Source organism: Scyliorhinus canicula, chromosome 12, assembly GCF_902713615.1.
Source record: "Scyliorhinus canicula chromosome 12, sScyCan1.1, whole genome shotgun sequence".
NCBI lineage: Eukaryota > Metazoa > Chordata > Chondrichthyes > Carcharhiniformes > Scyliorhinidae > Scyliorhinus > Scyliorhinus canicula.
In genome coordinates this window covers 33,570,405-33,597,264 of record NC_052157.1, presented here as the reverse complement: position 1 = coordinate 33,597,264, position 26,860 = coordinate 33,570,405, and the positions used below count along the sequence as shown (strand labels likewise).

Here is a 26,860-nt window from a genome sequence, read left to right as displayed (position 1 = left end):
TTTATTAAATTGATGAGCCATCAATTGCACGAGAGACGAGTTGCTATACAAAAGTTAGGTTTAGTAAGCTAGAACTTAGCCCTGCGGTCGACTACAGTAAATGGACGACCGCCAGGCGTTCTGACTATTTATACCGTCACATGACTATATATAAGGCCGTCACATGACTGGTCTTAACCAATCGGTCGAGAGGCACATGACCGACCAGGGCCAATGGTAAGCCGGTGTTCTGCACCAATGGCAGACAGCTATGCAAATCATACCACCACATAGACAAGAGTGAATATTTTGTGTGTCTCGGCCGGGGGTGGGGGCAGGGGTGGGGGGGCTGCCATTTCATAGAGAGGGACTCACTTTAAATACCTGGGGGTGCAGGTTGTTCGGGATTGGGGGGGGGGGGGGTGTACTGGAGGTACAACATTTCTAGTTTGGTGGGGAGAGTGAAAGCTGATCTGGCAAGGTGGGATGGTCTCCCTCTGTCACTGAATGGTCGGGTACAGGCGGTTAAAATGAATGTGCTGCCGCAATTCCTGTTTATTTTCTAATGCCTGCCGTTTTTCCTGCCAAAGGCATTTTTTCAAGAGATTGAAGGGATGATTACCTTGTTCATATGGGGAGGGAAGGTGGCCAGAATTAGAAAGGTGCTACGACAGAGATGAAGGCAGGCAGAGGGTTTAGGTCTTCCGAACCTGATGTATTGTTACTGGGTGGCGAATGTGGAGAAGGTACGGAGCTGGGTCAGAGGGGTTGACTCCCAATGGGTCAGAATGGAGGAGAGTTTGTGTAGGGAGTCGGGATTGAAGGCGCCAGCAACAGCGCCACTGCCGACTGTCCCGGGGAGATACTCAGGGAGTCCGGTAGTAATAGCTTTATTGAGAATTTGGAGGCAGTTTCGCCAGCACTTCGGGTTGGGGGCAGAGTCGAGGGAAATGTCGGTTTGGGGCAATCATAGATTTGAGCCAGGGAAGTAGGATGGAAAGTTTCGGAAATGGGAGGTGAAGGGGATTAAGACACTAAAATATTTGTTTCTTGGGGGTCGGTTTGCAGGATTGAAGCTGGGAATGAAGTATGGGCTGGAGCAGGGGAAAATGTTTAGATACATGCAGGTTCGAGATTTTGCCAGGAAGGAGATACAAAGTTTCTCAGGAGAGCCGGCTTCCACATTGCTGAACGAGGTGCTGACGACAGGGGGACTGGAGAAGGTGGTAGTATCAGCGGTTTACAGAGCTATTTTGAAAGAGGAGAAGGCACCGCTGGAAGGGATCAAGGCAAGGTGGGAGGAAGAGTTGGGAGAGGGTATGGAGGAGGGGTTCTGGTGTGAGGTGCTCCGGAGGGTGAACGCCTCCACAGCTGAAGGTGGTGTATAGAGCACACCTTTCAAGGGCGAGGATGAGTCGGCTCTTTGAGGGGGTAGAAGATGTGTGTAAACGTTGCGGGGTGGGGGGGGCGGGGCGGGGGGCGCTAATCACATTCATATGTTTTGGTCCTGTCCAAAGCTGGAGGATTACTGGAAGGAGATTTTTCGGGCAATCTCTAAAGTGGTGCACGTGAAACTGGACCCAGGCCCTCAGGAGGCCATATTCGGGGTGTCGGACCAGCCGGGGTTGGAAACGGGTGCAGAGGCCGATGTTGTAGCCTTTGTCTCGTTGATCCCCAGAAGGCAGATCCTGCTAGGGTGGAGATCAACCTCTCCACCCAGTGCCCTGGTGTGGCGGGGGGACCTGCTGGAATTCTTGACTCTTGAGAAGGTCAAATTTTAACTGAGGGGAAGGATGGAGGGGTTCTACAATTCTTGGACGTCATTCATTATGCACTTTCAAGAATTGGATTACATAGAACATTAGGGGGGGTGCTGGGAGGGTTGCGGGGAGGGAGACTGTATATATTAATGGTGACTATGGATGATTCCTGATTCTTTTTTGTCATTTGTTTATGTTAACGTGCGGACTAATGTTTGGGGGTTGGGGGGGGGGGGGGGGGGTGGGATCGTTGTTATTGATATGGGGATTGACATTATTGTTTATTGTTGGTGGGTGTAAATTTGGGAGAAAATGTGAAAAACGAGGAGAATAAAAATATATTAAAAATAAATCAATCCCTCTAAGTTATAAGGCACAGGTTAGAGAAAACTATCTCACCGGATGTTTACTGGGGTCTATCTCACATTTTACAAACTTCAAAGCAAACAATAATCATGTAGCGTTGTCATTGATTTTTTTTGGATCAAGTTACCAATTGCATGATGTATCCAGCCATTGCCTCATGATACTTGCCTCCAATTTAAAAATAAGGAGAAAACAAAACAGTGCTTCCAACTCCACATGTATCAATATTAGTAAAAGTCTTGAGATTGGGTTTCTTTTTTTCAGAACTTACAGAGCAGAAGGAGGCCATTCAGCCAATCGAGGTCTGCACCGGCTCTTGGAAATAGCACCCTACTTAAGCCCACGCCTCCATCCTATCCCCGTAACCAGTAACCCCACCTAACCTTTTTTTTTTGGACACTAAGGGTAATTTATCATGGCCAATCCACCTAACCTGCCCAGCTTTGGACAGTGGGAGGAAACCGGAGCCCCCGAAGGAAACCCACGCAGACACTGGGAGAACATGCAGACTCCCCACAGATAGTGACCCAAGCCGGGAATCGGACCTGGGACCCTGGAGCTGTGAAGCAACAGTACTAACCACTGTGCTACCATGCCGCCCACACGGTAGCACGGTAGCACGGTTTCCTCTGGCTGTGATGTCTTCACGATATAAAATGGGTGGATGACGTCTTCTGAGAGAACACATTTTCTATTGTACTAATGAGAGGAAATCTTCCAATTCCATGTAACACATTGCAACCAAAGGAGTCCCCCTAGTTTTTGTTTACATTAACATATTTTTATGATCCTGTAGTTTAGTAATACCACTTAAATTAGTCAACTGACAAAAATCAAGTGTGATTGCACTCATCTCATTCTGTCTGGCTCTGCTTTCACCCCCAAACTGCCCTTTCATGAAGTAGGAAAAAGACTGGGAGATGACACAACTTTAGGATTATGCACAACTTTGACTCCGACAAAACTGAGTGAACCAAAGTCTGGACACATTGAATAGGCATAAATCTGCAAAGGGTGCTGAGTAGACTAACAGCAATACAAATATCTTTTGAGAACATCCAATACATCATAAAACAATGTCAATAATTTTTATATGGTAGTCTATTCTTGGGAGGTCTTGTGGTACAGTGATACATCCCGACCTCTGGGTTCAAGTCCTAGTTCAGGATTTAATTGCCATGGAAGGTGCATTTGAAAAAGATTTTCTTCCTTTCTCAGAGGTACAAAGCCAATGCGCAGAATGGATGGGGCAAGCCCTTAATCCACCTCCTTGCTTGCTGCATAAACCAATTCAAACTCAAACTGAATCTAATTCATGGATGCCAGAAGGGAGACATAGTAAATCCAAGATTACAAGCGCAGTCATGACACTTGATCTTGGGCTTGACCCTACGCTTGATCTGAGCCAAAAGGCTGAGAAGGCCTTTCATAATGTGGTCATACGGGTTGATAATCAGTCTGTAAATCCTTCCAATATGCCTGAAGGTAGTTAGTAAGAGCGAGAGGGTTTCCTGATCAACCCAATGGAAGCCCACGGCTGCCAATTACTCTCTTAGGGCATGGTGCCTGAAGGAGGAGGATTTCATTCTTGAAGTTCAGAATAGTTATAAAATATTCAAGCTTAGTCCTCATCATTTGGAGGCAGCAAGGTGGCGCAGTGGTTAGTACTGCTGCCTCACGGTGTCGAGGTCCCAGGTTTGATCCCGGCTCTGGGTCACTGTCCGTGTGGGGTTTGCACATTCACCCCATGTTTGCGTGGGTTTTGCCCCCACAACCCAAACATCTGCATGGTAGGTGGATTGGCCACACTAAATTGCCTCTTAATTGGAAAAAGTGAATTGGGTACTCTAAATTTATTTTTTTTAAATCATTTGAACATTCCAATCCAATTACTTCCAGGTAATTTTGATAGCCCGTATATATCCCTTTTATTATTTCTTGTTTGAAGGTTGCTTACAATTGTGTTAATTCTGTTGTCTATTTAGATTTACCATTTCATCTTTGCGTAGAATGTAGCTACATATTGATACAAACCAGCACACTGTCCCTCATTTCAAATTCAGGAAGTCGTAATTCCAAATAACTAAACTCATTGGACACAGATCATGATATCATCATTATATTGACTGTGAATCTAGCTATCCCAATGGAGGAAAGTTCATCTAACTAGATTTAAGTTACAACTCCCCATTTAAGTACATATATATATTTTTAAAAATTATATTCTTGCAAAAATGAAGGTGCATTCAATTTCCAATTTCAAAATAATAGAGCCAGAAAGATAACTGAATTGAAAGGTGATGTTTTCATAAGTGTATTTACCCATGTTGTGTAATATTATACTTGCATTGCATGGGTAAACATCTGCATCCTGCACTTTGTACATGTCGACTGTGGTCTGGCTGAAAAGACAACACCCCTTAAATTAATTTTCTCATTTGCCCAAGTGTTTTGTTCACACCTCATACTTTTGAGCATTTTTCTAATGCTTTGTGTTTTAAAAAAGCAAAGTAAACGTTGTCAATCGACAGTACCTTTAATATCATTCATGTTATATTTGGGATCACTGATGACCAATCCTTGTAAATGATCCAACAGATTAAAGTCCTGAATGAGTTTTGTTCGGATAATTTCTGCCCGGGGATTTTCCTTTGAGTGGATCTGGGAAACTCCTTTTCTATCTTGAATTATTTTCAATTCATCCATTGGTCAGAAGCTAATCGATAAAAAGAAAGTGTGTAATTGATTCTGCCAGCTTTCAATCTTTAACTTTCTCCAGCCCTACCACCCTCCAAAGTATCTGCCATCCCTGATTTTAATTGCTCTATCATTGATGGCTGTACCTTCTGCTGCCTAGGCCATAACCTCTGGAATTCCATCCTTAAAACTCTCCACCCTTAACATGCATCACAGTGGTTAGCACTGCTGTCTCCCAATGTCAGGCGCCCAGGTTCAATTCCGACCGAGGGCGACTGTCCGTGTGGAGTTTGCACATTCTCCCCATGTCTGCATGGGTTTCCTCTGGGTGCTCTAATTTCCTCCTACTGTCCAAAGATGTACAGGTTAGGTGGGTTGGCCACGCTAAATTTCCCCTTTGTATCTTAATGGGGTTACGGGGCTAGGGCAGGGTTTGGGCCTTGGGAGGATGCTCTTTTTTGAGCATCGGTGTCGACCCAATGGGCCAAATGGCCTCCTTCTGCACTGTAGGGATTCTATGATTCTATGTTCCTGAAAACCTACTTCTTTCCCCCTATCTTAATATTCCTTTACATTGCTTGGCGTTAATATGTTTAATGTTGCTCATGTGAAGGGCCTTGTGATTTTAAAGGTGCCTATATAAATACAATTTATTGTTGTTAAAAACATGCATATCATTGTGTTCTCAAGTAAACATCTGTAGCTAATAAAACAAGAAAAGCAGGCAAGATCATCTATCTTATAATGGCAGAGCAAATGTGTCTTTTCAATGTATAAATCTTATGAGTATCTGGGGCAGGATATTATTTTTCAGATTTTGAGAAGTCTAGTACTATTGATGCACGATAATTTCATGTTACTTAATGTACCCATAACTATTCAGAAATGAATTATGGCTAGTGTTAACCAAACCTGTCCCTCTACTTAAAGATTAACTAAATTTTTAGTCCAGAGATGTAGAAGATTTTCCATCCTGTCAAACCCTATGTCAGGAAATCGTAAATACTAACCAAATAACAGCAATCTGCTGTTTGCAATAAGTTAATGTAAAATTATCACCAGATGATAAATAACCCAGTGTAGAAGAACAACTCTTCTGTCAATCAAAAACCCACAATATTTCCATGTAGCTTGAAGGCTGAAAAGAAACACAAAAACAAAAAGAAATCAGTACAAAGAGAGAACTTTCATTTATGTTGGTCCTTATCATTATTGAAGCTTAATTAATTACTTTTTCAAGTGCATTCACTTCCATGTTGGTTGCAGCCGATTTTTGCCAAATCCCACAAGCAGCAAAGATAATAATAGAGTAGTTAGTGGAGGTGATGGCATAGTGGTATTGTCGCTGGATTAGTAATCCAGAGACCCAGAGTACTCTGGAGTCTCAGGTTCAAATCCAGTCACTGCAGATGGTGAAATTTGAATTCAATAAAAATTTGGAATTAGAAGTCTTGTGATGACCATGAAACCATTGTCGATTGTTGTAAAAACCCATCTGGTTCATTAATGTCCTTTAGGGAAGGAAATCTGCCATCCTTATCTGGTCTCCTGCTGCCTCATGAAGGCAGACAGTATTGTCAGAGACCCCTCACATGCAGGCTTTGCACTCTTCCAGACCCCCTTCCATCAGGCAGAAGATACAGAAGTTTGAAGACACAGGAACAGCTTCTTCCCCACAGCTACTAGACTCCTCAACGACTCTCCCTCGGCTGACCTGATCCCTGTAAGAACACTATTCATCATGCTGCTTATGCTGCTCTTGCTCATGTATTGCTTTGTTTGGCTCTTGTTCTGCACTGTAACCAATCACTATTTGTTGATGTACCATTTGTCAATGATCTCTGTTGATTATTCTTTTGTCTATTATGCATGCATTGGGTACGTTCCCTGGGCCACAGAAAAATACTTTTCACTGTACTTTGGTACATGTGACAATAAATATCAATCAATCAATCAATCTGGCCTAAATGTGACTCCAGACTCCAACAGCAATGTGGTTGACTCTTAAGTGCCCCTCAAGAGCAATTAGCTCACATGCCATGAACCAATTAAAAAAAATCTGCTTTTTGGTGCTCTGATGAAGAAAGAAATATTGGGCATAATCTAATGCCCCACCCCCCTCAGCCCAGTGGCAAGTTTGGAGGCGGGAGCCATTTAATGGGGTAGGAGAGTGCAAGGTGGGGTCCCTGCCTCCCCCCGATTGCGCATCTGTGCAAATGATAATTGAGACCCTTGAGTGGAAAATTAAACGCCACCCCGCCTGGTGTTCAACCAGAGTTGGGCAGGGGAATTGACATGAGCGAAGCCTGATGTAGGCTTCCAGGCATCTGGTTCCTGCTAAAAGCCACCTCCTTCCCTTCATTCCAACCACCACACTCCCACCTATAGAAAGCCACCTCCTCACTTTCACTCCCATTTTTCATTTTTTTTTCATTACACGGCCACTCACTTGTGGCCTGGATCACGAGGGAACACTACCATGAGGTCATACAGTCGTTGGTAGCACTGATGGGCAATGGAGAATTGCCGGCATCCGATTTGGAGGCCTGTCACTGGCCAGTTAAGTGCCTAATGGGCATGTCATTTTGGCAGGCTTTCCCAACAGAGACTACACTGGGCTTCCTCCAGCCAATAGGCAAGATTCATCTTGCTAACAATAAATTCAACCCATTAACAGGAATACTAGTAACATAGAAGGAGAAGGCCATTCATCCTTCAAGCCTGCTCCGCCATTCATTATGATCATTGCTGATCATCCAACTCAATAGCCTGCTCTTCCCTTCCTCCCATATTCTTTATTCCTTTTGTTCCATTAGCTATATCTAATTCCTTCTTGAAAACATACAATGCTCTGGCTTCAACCAGTTTCTGGGGTAGCAAATCTCACAGGCTCACTACCCTCAGTGCAGGGAAGGTCGCTCTCCTGGGTGGTTCAGTAATTGTTTTCGCTGACTTGTATTGTCCCTGTGCCTTTGCGACCTGATAAAATGGACTGGGGATTAGCTTGTGCCCCATGTTGTATTCTCTCCACTTGGGACTGTCTCATGTTGCTCACGTGGCCCAGGCAGTTTAAATATCTGGACTGCCTTGTCCAGGGTTAGATCATCTTTCCTTTGTAGGAGGTAAGAGAGTGAATTGAAAGCCACACCCACCACTATTCTGTCCCTAATGACTTTAAATCTCCAGATTCACACCTCTCTGTCACCCTGTAGCGATCATTTATTTTATTTTTTTGTTTATAATCTTTATGATCTTTACTGTCACAAGTAGATTTACATTAACACTGCAATGAAGTTACTGTGAAAAGTCCCGCGTCCCAACGCTCCGGCGCCTGTTCAGGTACACAAAGGGAGAATTCAGAGTATCCAATTCACCTAACAGCATGTCTTTCAAGATTGTGGGAGGAAACCGGAGCACCTGGAGGAAACCCACGCAGACACGGGGAGAACGTGCAGACTCCACACAGACAGTGACTCAAGCGGGAATCGAACTTGGCGCAGTGGAGCAACCGTGCTAGCCACTGTGCTACCGTACTTGCCCATTTATGAAGGAATTGACAGGTTCTCCAGGCAGTTGGGCTCTCTTATTGAATTTGTCTCTCTCCAATATTTTGTGGATGACAAGTTGAAATAAATGTCAAAAGTTCATCCTCATCAAATTTGGCGGATGACTCATTAATCTCCTGTTACGCAATGATATCATCTGCAGTTGGCCCTTTGAGTAAAGAATTGTGTTTACGTACTCTTTTCTGGCTTTTTATTTAAAACTGAAGCGATGCCACAGCTTAAAAATCTTTTCCTCCAGAGATCCCAATTTTGTGACTGCACTGGGTCTTGCAAGAGTCCACGTGGAGTTGGAATTGTGGAATAGTTGTCCATGAAGGGGTTGGATTACGAGGAGAGGTTGAGTAGACTGGGACTGTACTAGTTGGAATTTAGAAGAATGAGGGGGGATCTTATCAAAACATTTAAAATTATGAAGGGAATTGATAGGATAGATGCGGGCAGGTTGTTTCCACTGGCGGGTGAAAGCAGAACTAGAGGGCATAGCCTCAAAATAAGGGGAAGTATAAGACCATAAGACCATAAGACATAGGAGTGGAAGTAAGGCCATTCGGCCCATCGAGTCCACTCCACCATTCAATCATGGTTGATTTCAACTCCATTTACCCGCTCTCTCCCCATAGCCCTTAATTCCTCGAGAAATCAAGAATTTATCAATTTCTGTCTTAAAGACACTCAATGTCCCGGCCTCCACCGCCCTCTGTGGCAATGAATTCCACAGACCTACCACTCTCTGGCTGAAGAAATTTCTCCTCATCTCTGTTCTAAAGTGACTCCCTTTTATTCTAAGGCTGTGCCCCCGCGTCCTAGTCTCCCCTGCTAATGGAAACAACTTCCCTACGTCCATCCTATCCAAGCCAAGTAGATTTAGGACTGAGTTTAGGAGGAACTTCTTCACCCAAAGGGTTGTGAATCTATGGAATTCCTTGCCCAGTGAAGAAGTTGAGGCTCCTTCATTAAATGTTTTTAAGGTAAAGATAGATAGTTTTTTGAAGAAAAAAGGGATTAAGGGTTATGGTATTCGGGCCGGAAAGTGGAGCTGAGTCCACAAAAGATCAGCCATGATCTCATTGAATGGCGGAGCAGGCTCGAGGGGCCAGATGGCCTACTCCTGCTCCTAGTTCTTATGTTCTTATGTTAAAGATGTTTAAAGTGTGGGTACAGCATTAAGAGCTTTAAGGTTTTCAAGATGGCGTCGTTGTTCACTGCAGTAAAAAGAATTGTCCATGTTCGCCGGCTTTGGTGGGCACTCTCTGAACAATGGCTGCGTGTCTTGGCTGTCTGCTGACTTATTCCATTCAGTGATGTACTGTTGTGAGGAGTGAGGCATTCAAATTCATTGCAGGCTTTCTGTATTATGAGTCAGACAGCCACGATGTTCCGAAGATGTTGAATTGGTTAGTTAATGATTTATTTCTTTTTCAATTCGGAGGCCAGCTGTTGAGGCTTGGAGTTGGGTTTGGCAACATGGTTTTCTCAAATGGCACATCTGACTCAGGATTAGTAAAAGGGGTTCTCGGGACATGCTGCAGGCCAGAACTTAAAAAGATTTAGTTCACCCTTGCAGACTCTGGATTCTGCGTGCTGAAACTAGACTTCAAATGGAGGTTCCGTGGAGTCTTTTGCTGCTGCAAAATTTTGCCTTCAGTTTCAAGGTTCATTTCTCTGGAGATTATTCTGGCAAATTTTTATAGTGCCTTCTGCTTCATTTGGGAGCTTCTTTCAGGTCAGAATTTTTGTTGAAGGTTTTCTGTTTCAGCATTTCTGTGAGGTTGAGGCTTTTTGATCCCAAGCTGCCACCATGTTGGATGGCGTTGGTAACAAAGCATGCCGTTACAGAAGTCTTTATAGTCTTCTGAACATTAACAGCAAGTCCTTACTAATTACATATGCATATATACAATAAATGGTGCAGGCAAGTAGCTATCTCCCTGTCTAGCTTTTAATATGTGTCTGTTCAACAGTCTGGGTCATGTGTCTTCTTGGGTCACTGTGTGGATGGTTACCATACACATAGTTACACATTAACCCCGTATCTGCCAGACCCTTATACTACATATAACGCTCTTTTCAGGTGAAGCAGTGCTTCATGTGCACCTCCTTCAATCTAGTCCATTGCATTCGTTGCTCCCAATGCGGTCTACTCTACAGTGGAGAGTAAACGCAGATTGGGTGACTGCTCTGCAGAACACCTTTGGTCCGCCCACTAGCAGGACTGAGACCTTCCTGTCGCTTGATATTTGAACACACTGTCCTGCTGTCAGGGCTACATGTCCATTCTTGGCCAGCTATAATATTCCAGTGAAGCCCTGTGCAAACTGGCGGAACAGTCCCTCATCTTCCAATTAGGCACATTACAGCCTTCTGGACTTACCATTGAGTTCAACAACTTCAGACTGGGAACTCCCTCCTCCATCTTCACACCATTTTTATTTCTCTCAATTTATTTTATTTCTTTCATCCCCCTTTCACCCTGCTTTCCACCTTGGTGTTCCCTTACCATCATCTCCCCTCCCCACCCCACCGCACTAAGGCCATCTGTTCCCTGTTCCAGATGACCATTGACACACCGCTCGCCATTATTCTGCCATTAACAAATCCTGATCACTTAATATGCCACCATCAGCACCCTTCTTAGCCAACATCACCACCTTTTACATTCACTTTGTCCACGACATTTTCAATCGCCCCCCCATCCTGCCCCTCTATCCAGCCCTTTCGCTCCATTCCCCCTCCTCCCACCACAACAGTATAAATCTGATCCTATTTCCAGTTCTATCTGGCTTTGATAAAGAGTCATCTAGACTCAAAATGTTAACTCTGTTCTCTCTCCACAGATGCTGTTCGGCTTTCCAGCATTTTCCAATTTTATTTCAGATTCCAGTATCTGCATATGGTAGTATGACTAGGGGTATTACGGTACCTGGGAGTGTGAGCTGCCATTGGTGCAGAGGGCTTGCTGCCCATTGGCCCAGGTATCATGTTTCTCTGTATTCCTATTGGCTAAGAGGGAGGTAACTCCGCCTACGAGGCGGGGTATAAGAACCCGTGTTCCCCAGCAGCCAGGCCATTTCTGTACGTCTGCTGCTGGGCTCACTTCTTGTTGATTAAAGCCTTTCGTTTTGGACTTCACCTACGTTTCGTGTCCATTGATTGTGCATCACTGCAGTAATTTGCATTTGCCTTATACTACAGTGTTGACCTGCATGCCAGAGCTGACAGCAAACCTTTCAACTTGGAAAGACTACGTGTCAATACTAAAATGTGTGTGGTGAATGTATTATGCCAATAATCCACCACTGTATTTGTATCTGTGCTGTTGCCCTTGTATTTGTATCTGTGCTATGCTGTTGCCCTTGTGGGCTTCTCCTATGGGCCATTGTATGGCATTATCCACAGGGGAACATGTTGGGCATTTATGGGCTCCACCCATGGCTCCTCCCCTTGAAGAGAGGTATAAAGAGCAGTCGACCTGTAGGTGGTTCTCAGTATTGGATCAGTCACAGGCAGGCACTGTTCTAAGTTGATTAAAGCCACGGTTTACTTCTACTCTTGTCTCGAGTGAATTGATGGTCGCATCAATTTAATCAACTTAAACTCAACTATGGAATCGGCCCTCAAACCTGACCGACTGGAACTCGATCCACAGGCCGCAGAGGCGAAATAAATTTTTTTGCACTGGCTCCGCTGCTTCAAGGCCTATCTCGCAGCCTTCTCCACGCCTTCCGTCACCGACCAACAGAAGCTGAGCCTCCTCCGCGCACGGGTGAGCCATTGAATCTCTGTTCAACTTGATGAGGCCTCCTCCTACGCAGACGCCCTTGCGATGCTCGAACGCCTCTATGTACAGCCCGTGAACGAGGTCTACGTGCGACACATCCTCACCACTTGCCGTCAGCGTCCCGGGGAATCGCTAGAAGACTACCTACGCGACCTCAAAGTCTTCGCACGCAGCTGCAACTACCAGGCCGATACGGCCACGCAACATATGGAACTCGCCGTCCGAGACGTCTACGTGGCGGGAGTCCGGTCCAACTACACTCGAAAAGGGGGCCCTGGACCTGGATCAGAGGGTAAGCTTAGCCTCCTCTCTGGAAGTAGCGTTCCAGAGCCTTAATGCGTTCCCGGCTGACCACGCGACCCCCTCGTGGGCCCCCGACCAAAGACTACCCCAGGCCTGTGCCGCGCGGCCGCCCGGCCACCATGGGGGGGCTACCCTGCTATTTCTGCGGCCAGTCCCAACACTCCCGGCAGCACTGCCCGGCCCGTAACGCGAACTGCAGCAGCTGCGGGAGAAAAGGACATTTCTCCAAAGTTTGCCTGGCCAGGTCCAAGAACTCTAACTCACAGGCCCGATCCTCAGGCTCACAGGCCCGCAGACCCCGCAGTGTGGCAGCCTGTCTGCCGACTCCGCCCCCTGCAGACCCGTCATCAGCCTCGTGCTACCCGTGAGGGCAGCCATCTTCCAGCCCTCACAGCACATGCGACTCACGGGGGCCGCCATCTCGGCCGCCACCTGCTACGCCGCTCGACGCGTACGATCAACAAGGGCAAACATCGCAGAGCCGCTCCAGCACCTCCGACCACACCGGCTACCCCGCAAGTCAGCGCGGTCACCCTGGCCCAGTCGCGACCCAAGCACCTCCGGAGCTCTATGCTGACCGTCCGGGTAAACGGGCACGAGATACCTTGCCTTTTCGACTTTGGGAGCACAGAGAGCTTCATTCACCCGGACATGGTAAGATGCTGCTCGCTCACAATTTTCCAAGCACCCCAACCTGTCTCCCTCACCTCTGGGTCGCACTCGGTGCAAATCCGAGGGTGCACGACCGCAACCTTAGCAATACAGGGCTCCGAGTGAGCCAATTTTAAATTATATGTGCTCCCAGACCTCTGCGCCTCTCCTATTGGGACTAGATTTCCAATGCAACCTCAGGAGCCTAACCCTGAAGATCAGGAGGCCCCTACCCCCACTCACCATAGCCGCCTCGCGACCCTAAAAGTCAACCCTCCCCCACCCTTCGCAAACCTCACCGCCGACTGCAAACCAGTCGCCACCAGAAGCAGGCGGTAGAGCATGCAGGACAGGACTTCTTATCAGGTCCGAGGTCCAGCGACTCTTGTGGGAGGGGATCATCGAGGCCAGCAATAGCCCTGGAGAGCTCAGGTGGTGGTCGTCAAGACCGGGGAAAAGAACCGGATGGTTGTAGATTACAGCCAAACCATAAACCGGTCCACGCAACTCAATGCGTAGCCCCTTCCCCGGATTGCAGACATGGTAAACCAGATCGCACACTACCGGGTGTTCTCCACGGTAGATCTGAAGTCTGCATACCACCAGCTCCCAATCCGCCCGGAGGACCACCACTACACGGCTTTTGAGGCAGACGGCCGCATTTTCCACTTCCTCCAGGTCCCCTTTGACATCACGAACAGGGTTTCGGTGTTCCAAAGAATGATGGATCGAATGGTGGACCAGTACGGGCTGCGGGCCACATTTCCGTACTTGGACAATGTCACCATCTGTGGCCATGATCAGCAGGACCACAACGCCAAACTCCACAGATTTCTCCAAACCGCCCAAACCCTAAACTTCGCGTACAACAAGGAGAAATGTGTTTTCCGCACAACCAGATTAGCCATCCTCGGCTACGTCATGGAAAATGGGGTTCCAGGACCCGACCCTGACCGTATGCGCCCCCTCCTGTAACTTCCCCTCCCCCCACTGCCCCAAGGCCCTGAAGAGGTGCCTCGGGCTATTTTCATATTATGCCCAACGGGTTCCCAACTATGCGGACAAAGCCCGCCCACTAATCAAGGCCACCATCTTCCCACTGGCAACTGAGGCCCGCCAGGCCTTCAGCTGCATCAAGGCAGACATCGCCAAAGCCACGATGCGCGCGGTGAACGAGTCCGTCCCCTTCCAGGTGGAGAGCGACACATCAGAGGTCGCACTCGCCGCTACCCTCAATCAAGCAGGCAGACCGGTAGCGTTTTTTCGCGCACCCTCACCACCTCCGAAATTCGGCACACCTCAGTCGAGCAGGAGGCCCAAGCCATCGTGGAAGCCATACAGCACTGGAGGCACTACCTCGCTGGTAGGAGGTTTACCCTCGTCACCGACCAACGATCGGTAGCCTTCATGTTCGACAATACGCAGCGGGGCAAAATCAAGAACGATGAGATCTTGAGGTGGAGGATCGAACTCTCCACCTATAATTACGATATAGTATATCGTCCTGGGAAGCTCAACGAGCCCCCAGATGCCCTGTCCCGCGGCACATGCACCAGCACGCACGATGACCGACTATGGGCTACACACGATGACCTCTGCCACCCGGAGGTCACCCGGCTTATCCACTATATCAAGGCCCGCAACCTGCCCTACTCCACCGAGGAAGTCAGAGCCATGATCAGGGACTGCCAGATCTGTGCGGAGTGTAAACCGCATTTCTATCGACCAGATAAGGCCCACTTGGTAAAGGCATCCCGGCCCTTTGAGCGCCTCAGTATCGATTTCAAAGGGACCCTCCCCTCCAATAACCATAATACATATTTCCTCAATATTATTGATGAGTTCTCCCGCTTCCCCTTTGCAATCCCTGACCCCGACATGACCACGTCCACCGTCATTAAAGCCCTACATAGTGTCTTCACCCCTGTTTGGATTCCCCAATTATGTCCACAGTGACCGGGGCTCGTCGTTCATGAGCGACGAACTGCGTCAGTACCTGCTCAGAAAGGGCATCACCTCGAGCAGGCCTACGAGTTATAACCCCAGGCGAAACGGGCAGGTGGAGAGGGAGAATGTGAAGGTCTGGAAGACCGTCCTACTGACCCTGCGGTCCAGGAATCTCCCAGTTTCCTACTGGCAGGAGGTCCTCCCCGATGCGCTCCACTCTATTAGGTCCCTACTTTGCGCGGCCACAAACGAAACCCCTCATGACCGCCTATTCATTTTCCCTAGAAGATCCACCTCAGGGGCCTCGCTTCCGTCCTGGCTGAAGACACCGGGGCCAGTCCTACTCAGAAAGCACGTCAGGAGCCATAAGTCCGATCCTCTGGTCGAGAGGGTCCAGCTCCTACACTCCAACCCCCAGTACGCTTATATCGAACACCCCGATGGCCGACAGGACACGGTCTCCCTCCGGGACCTGGCGCCCGCCGGTTCCACCACCACCACCGCCGCCCTTGCTCCATATCCCGCCCAACCTACCATGACCAGCACCCCTGCCCCTATATGGCTCCTGCACTCCCTCCCGCCCGCCATCCCCCCTTCACCGATCCACAGGAATGAAGCTCCAGAAGAGACGCTCCCGGAGTTCACGTCTGTACCCGCACCAGCGCCCTCACTACTGATGCCAGCATGGTCGAGTTCGACACCTAGGCCAGCAACAACGCCAGAGCTTCGGCGATCACAGCGTACAATCCGTGCGCTGGACCGGCTGAACTTATGAACCCGTCAGCCCTGCCGGACTTCATTTTTTTAACAGGGGGTGAATGTGGTGAATGTATTATGCCAATAATCCACCATTGTATTTGTATCTGTGCTGTTGCCCTTGTATTTGTATCTGTGCTATGCTGTTGCCCTTGTGGGCTTCTCCTATGGGCCATTGTATGGCATTATCCACAGGGGACCATGTTGGGGCATTTATGGGCTCCACCCATGGCTCCTCCCCTTGAAGGGAGGTATAAAGAGCAGTTGATCTGTAGGCGGTTCTCAGTATTGGATAAGTTGCAGGCAGGCACTTTTTTAAGTTGAATTGATGGTCGCATCAATGTGTCATATCCCAGTTTGAGAGTTGCTGGTTGTTGATGCTGCCACACTGGCATCCCATCATGAAGTTCACGAGCAACAACTTGTAGATCGGCTTGCAAAGAGTTAGCACTGACAATCATCATCAGGAAGACCAAAGTTCTGGGTTAGGACTTCGAGACTTTCCCTTTCACCAACACTGACAACCTTTCTCTGGGGGCCGTTGACAGCTTCATGTACCTTAGATCAACAATTACCAGCAGCCTGCCCCTTGATGCAGAAAGGGTTCCCAGGCCATAGCTGTCATGTGGAAGTTGAAAGTCGAGCGTGGGCCAACAGCAGACCACCAAAAATGCAGAGCTCCATGTGTACCAGGTTTACGTTCTCAGCAGCCTCCTTTACTGTGTTACAGTTGGACAACTTATGCAAGACGAGGAAAGCGGCTGAACAGCTTCCACCTCCACTGCCTCAGACAAATCCCCTGGCAAGACAGAGTGCTGAATATGGAAGCATACCAAAGTGCAGGGATCCCCCAGCATGCATGCCCTCAGTGGTGACTCCATTGGCTGGGTCATGTAAGCAAAATGGATCATGGCCCCATCCCCTAAAGATATGCTCTCTGACAAGCTTGATAATGGCATGAGACATTTGTGATGCAAGCATGTCTGCAAGCGAGACTTCAAGGAGGCCGGCAGCGGGGTCAATGCATGGGAAATTCTTGCTGCTGACCAGAGTGCCTGGAGACAGGCAATCCGGAAGGATCTGGAAAAGCAGAGGGCAAAATAAATGACCAGATGGCAGAAACGAGATTCCACCAGAAGGAAAACACATCAATTGACCTCAGGCCAATGCTATTCATTTGTGCCAGCTGCACAACACGCAATGTTCAATACAGATGTGATATACACCCTGGCCGCAGTCCATCATCTCCCAAGACAGACGGACGCATGCCAATATAAACTCATAATTACCATTAAACATCTTCCCTGACCCTAAAAGGCTTATTTTGTACTTGCAGTATAATCCATTCTGATACAAAAATTTCACATGTTTTCAAGATATCTGCTTGTGGTATTTTAGTTTCTATCTTAATCCAATCCCCATCATTCATTCCATTATATGAAATATTACATTTTAAAGTGAAGGGATTTAGTGCGTTTAACTTGCTGGTTTGTTCTCTGTAAAAAATAATCCAATGGCTTCTTGCCCTGCCTGCAGACACATGAAAATCCCCTTGACTTGGCACCAGCTTTCAACTGCAGACGAGGAAGGAAAATCTATACCACAGAGATCACTAAATCTCTGGGGGCTGCTTTCTTCAAGGTCAGCTGCTCCGCCTCTGACCACAAAAGCCCAACTCATTATATCTTTGTGTTGAGGGGAGAAAAGTATGTGAGAACAATATAGTTAATGTTAAGCTGGATGATTGGAAGAATTTAGTTTACTTATTGGTTCAAGGAGGCAGCTCACCACCACCTTGTCAAGGGCCATTAGGGATGGGCAACAAATGCTGGTCCAGCCAGCAACGCCCACATCCCGTTAAAAATGAATTTTTAAAAAGTATTATAATCCTCCTGACCCTAGATTCCTTTGGCCTATAGGTAATGGTTCAGGTAATTTTTGTTTTATCTGGGCAACACGGTGGTGCAGTGGTTAACACTGCTGCCTCACGGCGCTAAGAACCCTGGTTCGATCCCGGCCCCGGGTCACTGTCCATGTGGAGTTTGCACATTCTCCCCGTATGTGCGTGCGCTTCACCCCCACAACCCCAAAAGATGTGCAGGGTAGGTGAATTGGCCACATTAAATTGCCCCTTAATTGGAAAAAGAATTGGAAACTCTTAAAAAAAAGTTTATTAAATGTTTGTTTTATCTGCTTACCAATATCCTGACAACAAATTTCCTTCAAATAGAAGCAGAATTCTCTCTCTGAATTACCACCACTGCCAGGGTCCTTTCCATATGTAGGAAGAGAGGTTGTTTTGGAGTGAATTATACTTCACCATCCACACTTTATTCATGATATCATGATTACTTTTCTGATGTCACAGTAACTTGTAGACGACATCATAAAGCAACATAAATGTGAATAGTATGTAGAATTCCAAACCAATTGACATGAAGTCCATTTGACCCATAGGTAAAAGAAACACTTGTATTTATATAGGGCCTTTCATGCTGCAGGGTATATTGGAAGTAATTTTGAAATGCATTCATTGTTGCAGTAAAATCAGTCACCATTTTTCACATAAGAAGCTCCCATAAATATCAGTGATAATGACCAGATCATCTGTTTTTTGTACTGACATTCGGTTCAATATTATGGGGGGGATGGATTGCATCCTACGGTCTGGGAAGCAAAGTCTGTGTGGAGCCAACCCATTTCATGCCAGCCTGCCCGAACACGCTGTGAGTGGGCTAAACAAGGGCCACGTGAGACTTCCGGGGCAGTCCCGCCCTTGGTACATGCCTGCCAATCCAATTGAACAGCAGCTTCAGCAGTTCTAGCAGTGCCAAGAATCTGTTAATAGGTGCTGCTGGGACTGCAAGAGGAGGACGAAGATGGCCATGGTTCCCAGATCCAGGGATATCGGGGGTTTTGGATGTGGAGGGGGGAGGAAGAGATTGGTTTGGACATGTCAGGGAAGGGGGTGGTTAGCAGGGAAGTGGGTTCAAGGGTTTGAGTGGGTAGGATGAAAAGGGAGAGGTGAGGGGGCAACTCCCCAATTGGCAAGAGCCAGCACTCAAAGATAGAACCCTTGCTTTCTACCCGCCCTTTGAATAATTTCTTTTAAACATTTGACTGCCATCTCCAGCCCAACCTCCCAAGCCAAACATTTTATGGAATGGGAAGTGTATTATCAGGATGACCTGGCTTGCTTATAAGCCCAATGGACCCTTGATTATCTATTTAAATGTGACGGGTAGGGTGCCAATTTTGGCACCCTGTCCACCTCACTTCCCAGCCCCGGAATAAAAGGGTGAGGTGGTGGGAAAGTGGTAGGGTGGGAAAGTGGTAGGGTGGGCTCCTGCCCTATTTTATGTGCCCTCCCTACTGAAAACATACCCAGCAGGGACACATAAAATGAAGCCATTGATTGAGAGACAAATGTGGCCAGACCCTACCAGGAATAACTACTTTGAAATAATGTCACGGGGGCTTTTACATCCCCCTGACAGGACATAAGGGACCGTGGCTTAATGTCCCATTGAAAAATCTCTCTTCCAAACATTTTAAAAATAAATTTAGAGTACCCAATTCTTTGTTTTCCAATTAGGGGGCAATGTAGTGTCGCCAATCCACCTACCGTGCACATCTTTGTGTTGTGGGGGTGAGACCCACGCAGAAACAGGGGGAATGTGCAAACTCCAAATGAACAGTGATCCGGGGCCAGGATCGATCCCGGGTCGATGCCCTGAAGCAGCAGTGCTAACCACTGCACTACTGTGCCATGCCCTGGCAGTTTTTATGTTCAAATCCTGGAGCCACTTCCAACTCAACCCTGGCTAACACACTCATTTCTTTGTGGTAGTCACCACTGTTGTATATATATCGCATGTGAGATGTATTACGGTAAGGCTCCTGTACAACAGGTACGGGGGTAGATCCCTGCCTGCTGGCTCCACCCAGTAGGGGGAGTATAAATGTGTGGGCTCTCCAAGCTGCAGCCATTTCAGCAGCACCAGCGGGAGGCTACATATTTCTGCGTAATAAAGCCTCGATTCCACTCTACTCTCACCTCATCGTAATTGATAGTGCATCAATTTATTACGCAGAGATTTTACAACAATGGATCTCCGCATCAAGCCAGATCGCCTGCAGGTGCACCCTCAAGCAGACAACGTCAAGTCGGCCTCCGCCCATTGGCTAGCTTGCTTTGAAGCATAGATCGGATCTGCGACAGAACCACCCTCAGAGGCACAGCAACTCCAGATCCTGTATACGCGGCTGAGCTCCGATATCTTTCCCCTCAACCGGGACGTGCCGACCTACGCTGAGGCCATGGCGCTACTGAAGGAGAACTACACTCAGCAGACCAACAAAATCTACGCCAGGCATCTCCTGTCCACACGGTATCAATTCCCCGGTGAGTCTGTGGAAGATTTCTGGTGTGCCCTGCACGCCCTGGCGAGGGACTGCAATTGCCAGGCTGTTTCGGCCGCTGAACATTCTGAACTCCTAATTAGGGAAGCTTTTGTTACGGGCATAGGGTCGGCATACATCTGCCAGCGCCTCTTAGAAGGGGCTGCCCTCGACCTCGCGGCGACCCAGAAACTCGCAATCTCACTAACAGTCGCCTCCCGCAATGTACAGGCGTATGCCCCCGACCGCAGGGTGGCCCCTCCTGGACATCATGGACCCCGCCAGCGAACACCCCATCGTGGACCCCACCAGCGACCGCCCCCAGCCAACCCGAAGCCTGCGCCGTGTGGCAGCTAACCAACCCCGGGTGATCCAAGTGCTACTTCTGCGGACAAACAAAGCACCCCCGGCAGCGCTGCCCGACGCGGAGCGCGCTCTGCAAGGCCTGTGGGAAGAAAGGACATTTCGCTGCTGTAACCAGTCCCATTGTCCCTGCACCCCCCCCCCCCCCCCCCACCCCACGTTCGACCCGTGGGCGCTGCCATCTTCCTTGCCTCAGACCACATGCGTCCCGTGGGCGCCACCACCTTCCTCGCCTCAGAACACGTGCGGCCCGTGGGCGCCGCCATCTTGATTGCCTTAGGACATCTTCCCCTCATCCGGCCTCGTGCAGCCCATGGGCACCGCTATTTTTAACGCTTCCCGCCACCTGCGCCCCATGGGCGCCGCGATCTTCCCCACCTCAGGACCCCTGCTCGTCGGACACCTCATCGGGTCACTCATTGCCTGCAACCGCCACCAATCAGCCAGGGGCCTTCTAACACCAGCCGCGTCTCGCCTCCATCACGATCGACCAGCGCCGACCGCACAACCTCACCACCGCGTCGACGACAGTGAAGGTCGATGGGCACAAGACATCATGCTTTCTGGACTCTGGCAGCACTGAGAGCTTCATCCACCCCGATACGGTACAGCGCTGCTTCCTCACAGTCCACCCCACCAACCAGAGAATCTCCCTGGCCTCCGAATCCCATTCCGTAGCGATCTGGGGTTACTGCACCGCCACCCTCACCATCCAGGGCGTAGAGTTCAGCGGCTTCCGGCTCTACGTCCTCCCCAACCTCTGTGCTGCCTTGCTACTCGGCCTGGACTTCCAGTGCAACCTCCAGGGTCTAACCCTGAAATTTGGCAGGCCCCTACCACCCCTTACTGTCTGCGGTCTCACGACCCTTAAGGTCGACCCATCTTCTCTGTTTGCAAACCTCACCCCGGATTGCAAACCCGTCGCCACCAGGAGCAGATGGTACAGTGCCCAGGACAGGACTTTCATCAGGTCTGAGTTCCAGCGGCTGCTACGGGAAGGCAGTATTGAGGCCAGCAACAGCCCCTGGAGAGCCCAAGTGGTAGTTGTGAAAACTGGGGAGAAAAACAGGATGGTCGTTGACTACAGTCAGACCATCAATCAGTACATGCAGCTCGATGCATACCCCCTCCCATGCATATCTGATATGGTCAATCAGATTGCACAGTACCAGGTCTTCTCGACAGTGGACCTAAAATCTGCCTACCACCAGCTCCCCATTCGCAAGGCGGACCGCTCGTACACCGCGTTTGAAGCGGACGGCCGCCTTTACCACTTCCTTAGGGTTCCCTTCGGCGTCACTAACAGGGTCTCAGTCTTTGAACGGGAGATGGACTGATTGTACCCAATTCTTTGTTTTCCAATTAAGGGGCAATGTAGTGTCGCCAATCCACCTACCGTGCACATCTTTGTGTTGTGGGGGTGAGACCCACGCAGAAACAGGGGGAATGTGCAAACTCCAAATGAACAGTGATCCGGGGCCAGGATCGATCCCGGGTCGATGCCCTGAAGCAGCAGTGCTAACCACTGCACTACTGTGCCATGCCCTGGCAGTTTTTATGTTCAAATCCTGGAGCCACTTCCAACTCAACCCTGGCTAACACACTCATTTCTTTGTGGTAGTCACCACTGTTGTATATATATCGCATGTGAGATGTATTACGGTAAGGCTCCTGTACAACAGGTACGGGGGTAGATCCCTGCCTGCTGGCTCCACCCAGTAGGGGGAGTATAAATGTGTGGGCTCTCCAAGCTGCAGCCATTTCAGCAGCACCAGCGGGAGGCTACATATTTCTGCGTAATAAAGCCTCGATTCCACTCTACTCTCACCTCATCGTAATTGATAGTGCATCAATTTATTACGCAGAGATTTTACAACAATGGATCTCCGCATCAAGCCAGATCGCCTGCAGGTGCACCCTCAAGCAGACAACGTCAAGTCGGCCTCCGCCCATTGGCTAGCTTGCTTTGAAGCATAGATCGGATCTGCGACAGAACCACCCTCAGAGGCACAGCAACTCCAGATCCTGTATACGCGGCTGAGCTCCGATATCTTTCCCCTCAACCGGGACGTGCCGACCTACGCTGAGGCCATGGCGCTACTGAAGGAGAACTACACTCAGCAGACCAACAAAATCTACGCCAGGCATCTCCTGTCCACACGGTATCAATTCCCCGGTGAGTCTGTGGAAGATTTCTGGTGTGCCCTGCACGCCCTGGCGAGGGACTGCAATTGCCAGGCTGTTTCGGCCGCTGAACATTCTGAACTCCTAATTAGGGAAGCTTTTGTTACGGGCATAGGGTCGGCATACATCTGCCAGCGCCTCTTAGAAGGGGCTGCCCTCGACCTCGCGGCGACCCAGAAACTCGCAATCTCACTAACAGTCGCCTCCCGCAATGTACAGGCGTATGCCCCCGACCGCAGGGTGGCCCCTCCTGGACATCATGGACCCCGCCAGCGAACACCCCATCGTGGACCCCACCAGCGACCGCCCCCAGCCAACCCGAAGCCTGCGCCGTGTGGCAGCTAACCAACCCCGGGTGATCCAAGTGCTACTTCTGCGGACAAACAAAGCACCCCCGGCAGCGCTGCCCGACGCGGAGCGCGCTCTGCAAGGCCTGTGGGAAGAAAGGACATTTCGCTGCTGTAACCAGTCCCATTGTCCCTGCACCCCCCCCCCCCCCCCCCCACCCCACGTTCGACCCGTGGGCGCTGCCATCTTCCTTGCCTCAGACCACATGCGTCCCGTGGGCGCCACCACCTTCCTCGCCTCAGAACACGTGCGGCCCGTGGGCGCCGCCATCTTGATTGCCTTAGGACATCTTCCCCTCATCCGGCCTCGTGCAGCCCATGGGCACCGCTATTTTTAACGCTTCCCGCCACCTGCGCCCCATGGGCGCCGCGATCTTCCCCACCTCAGGACCCCTGCTCGTCGGACACCTCATCGGGTCACTCATTGCCTGCAACCGCCACCAATCAGCCAGGGGCCTTCTAACACCAGCCGCGTCTCGCCTCCATCACGATCGACCAGCGCCGACCGCACAACCTCACCACCGCGTCGACGACAGTGAAGGTCGATGGGCACAAGACATCATGCTTTCTGGACTCTGGCAGCACTGAGAGCTTCATCCACCCCGATACGGTACAGCGCTGCTTCCTCACAGTCCACCCCACCAACCAGAGAATCTCCCTGGCCTCCGAATCCCATTCCGTAGCGATCTGGGGTTACTGCACCGCCACCCTCACCATCCAGGGCGTAGAGTTCAGCGGCTTCCGGCTCTACGTCCTCCCCAACCTCTGTGCTGCCTTGCTACTCGGCCTGGACTTCCAGTGCAACCTCCAGGGTCTAACCCTGAAATTTGGCAGGCCCCTACCACCCCTTACTGTCTGCGGTCTCACGACCCTTAAGGTCGACCCGTCTTCTCTGTTTGCAAACCTCACCCCGGATTGCAAACCCGTCGCCACCAGGAGCAGATGGTACAGTGCCCAGGACAGGACTTTCATCAGGTCTGAGTTCCAGCGGCTGCTACGGGAAGGCAGTATTGAGGCCAGCAACAGCCCCTGGAGAGCCCAAGTGGTAGTTGTGAAAACTGGGGAGAAAAACAGGATGGTCGTTGACTACAGTCAGACCATCAATCAGTACATGCAGCTCGATGCATACCCCCTCCCATGCATATCTGATATGGTCAATCAGATTGCACAGTACCAGGTCTTCTCGACAGTGGACCTAAAATCTGCCTACCACCAGCTCCCCATTCGCAAGGCGGACCGCTCGTACACCGCGTTTGAAGCGGACGGCCGCCTTTACCACTTCCTTAGGGTTCCCTTCGGCGTCACTAACAGGGTCTCAGTCTTTGAACGGGAGATGGACTGATTGGTTGACTGGTACGGACTGCGGGCCACGTTCCCGTACCTGGATAACGTCACCATCTGCGGCCACGACCAGCAGGACCACGACGCTAACCTTTCAAAATTCCTCCACACCGCCAAACTCCTCAACCTAACGTGCAACAAGGAGAAGTGCGTGTTCAGCACTAACCGATTAGCCATCCTCGGCTATGTGGTTCAAAATGTAGTTCTAGGGCCCAACCCCGATCGCATGCGCCCCCTCATGGAACTCCCCCTTCCCCACTGCCCCAAGGCCCTCAAACAATGCCAGGGGTTCTTCTCGTACTAGCCCAGTGGTTCCCTAACTATGCGGACAAGTCCCGCCCACTCATTCACTCCACCGTTTTCCCACTGACGGATGAGGCTCACCAGGCCTTCAACCATATCAAGGCCGACATCGCCAAGGCCGCGATGCATGCGGTCGACGAGACGCTCCCCTTCCAAGTCGAGAGCAATGCATCAGACGTCGCGCTGGCCGCCACCCTCAACCAGGCAGGCAGGCCCGTGGCATTCTTTTCGCGCACCCTCCTTGCCTCCGAAATTCAGCACTCCTCCTTCGAGCAGGAGGCCCAAGCCATCGTAGAAGCTGTGCGACATTGGAGGCATTACCTGGCCGGTAGGAGATTAACTCTCCTCACTGACCAACGGCCGGTTGCCTTCATGTTCAACAACACACAGCGGGGCAAGATCAAAAATGATAACATATTGAGGTGGAGGATCGAGCTCTCCACCTACAATTACGAGATTTTGTATTGCCCCGGTAAGCTCAACGAGCCCCCCGATGCCTTATCCTGAGGTACATTTGCGAGCGCACAAGTGGACCGACTCCGGACCCTGCACGACGATCTCTGTCACCCAGGGGTCATCTGGTTTTTTCACTTCGTAAAGGCCCGCAATCTGCCCTACTCCATCGAGGAGGTCAAGGCTATCAGTAGAGACTGCCAGGTCTGCGCGGAGTGTAAACCGCACTTCTACCGGCCAGACCGTGTGTGCCTGGTGAAGGCCTCCACCCCCCCTTTGAACGCCTCAGTGTGGATTTCAAAGGACCCCTCCCCTCCACCGACCGAAATATGTACTTTCTTAACGTGGTCGACGAATACTCCAGAGTCCCCTTCGCCGTCCCATGCCCTGATATGACATCTGCCACTGTAATTAAAGCCCACAACACCATCTTCGCTCTGTTCGGTTTCCCCGCCTCTGTCCACAGCGACTGGGGATCCTCATTTATGAGCGATGAGCTGCGCCAGTATCTGGTCAGCAAGGGCATTGCCTCGAGCAGGACGACCAGTTACAACCCCGGGGAAACGGGCAGGTGGAGCCGGAGAATGGGACGGTCTGGAAGGCCGTCCAGCTGGCCCTACGGCCCAAGAATCTCCCGGCCTCCTGTTGGCAAGAGGTCCTCCCCGACGTCCTTCACTCCATTCAGTCGCTCCTTTGCATTGCGACTAATGAAACCCCTCATGAACGTCTCTTTGCCTTCCCCAGGAAGTCCACCTCCGGGGTTTCACTCTCAACGTGGCTGGCAGCTCCAGGACCCGTTCTCCTCTGCAAGCACATGCGGCTCCACAAGGCGGACCCGTTGGTTGAGAGGGTACAGCTACTCCATGCGAACCAGCATTATGCCTACGTGGCGTACCCCGACGGTTGCCAAGACACAGTCTCCCTCAGGGACCTGGCGCCAACTGGGTTCCCACACCACCCCCTTCTGCCCTGGTGCCACCCTTCCTCCCCCCAGCACACCTCACCACAGCCCCCACTCCAGGACGATCGTCCTCCCCTTGGTCCCACCCGAGGATGAAGATAAAGTCAACACGCTCCTGGAGTCACCGGCGACCGAGCCGACGCCTGCATCGCTGCCGAGACTGCGGCGCTCACAACGGAGGATCAAGGAGCCCGATCGTCTGAATTTGTAAACTTTTCCTAAAATGCTAACCTATACATGTAACTAGTCTTCCACCATCCCCACTGGATTCTTTTTAACAAGGGGTGAATGTTGTAGTCACCACTGTTGTATATATATCGCATATGAGGTGCATTACGATAAGGCTCCTGTATTGCAGGTACAGGGCTAGATCCCTGCCTGCTGGCTCCGCCCAGCAGGTGGAGTATAAATGTGTGGGCTCTCCGAGCTGCAGCAATTTTGGCAGCAGCTGCGGGAGGCTACACATCTCTGCGTAATAAAGCCTCGATTACTCTCTACTCTCGTCTCATCGTAATTGATAGTGCATCATTCTCGAACACTGATTTTGTCAGAAACCAACCCTACTCAGCTTCTTCTCTTTACATCTCTCAGCCTATTATTTCTGTGGAAACAGATTTATCTATATTTTGACCAGCACTGATTAATTGTCTTTCCTTGTAACTTATTGTAGAAGTCCTTCAACATTCTACCCGACTTCACTTCTT

The 26,860-nt window shown here is 49.9% G+C and overlaps 1 protein-coding gene across 2 annotated transcripts in view; it reads right to left on the bottom strand.

Annotated features, from left to right (window-relative positions):
- The window catches only part of LOC119974167 (cation channel sperm-associated protein 2-like), a 98,805-nt gene extending 80,716 nt beyond the window's left edge, over positions 1–18,089 (bottom strand). Inside the window, exons 1-3 of one of the 2 annotated variants that reach the window (XM_038812875.1) lie at positions 18,002–18,089; positions 5,813–5,940; positions 4,640–4,821 (exon numbers count right to left, since the gene is read on the bottom strand). In XM_038812875.1, the coding sequence (XP_038668803.1) occupies positions 4,640–4,811 (172 nt within the window). In that variant the 5' untranslated portion in view covers positions 4,812–4,821; positions 5,813–5,940; positions 18,002–18,089. The remainder of the gene's footprint in view (positions 1–4,639; positions 4,822–5,812; positions 5,941–18,001) is intronic. The other variant, XM_038812874.1, reaches the window with a different exon arrangement.
- Positions 18,090–26,860: the final 8,771 nt, after the last annotated feature.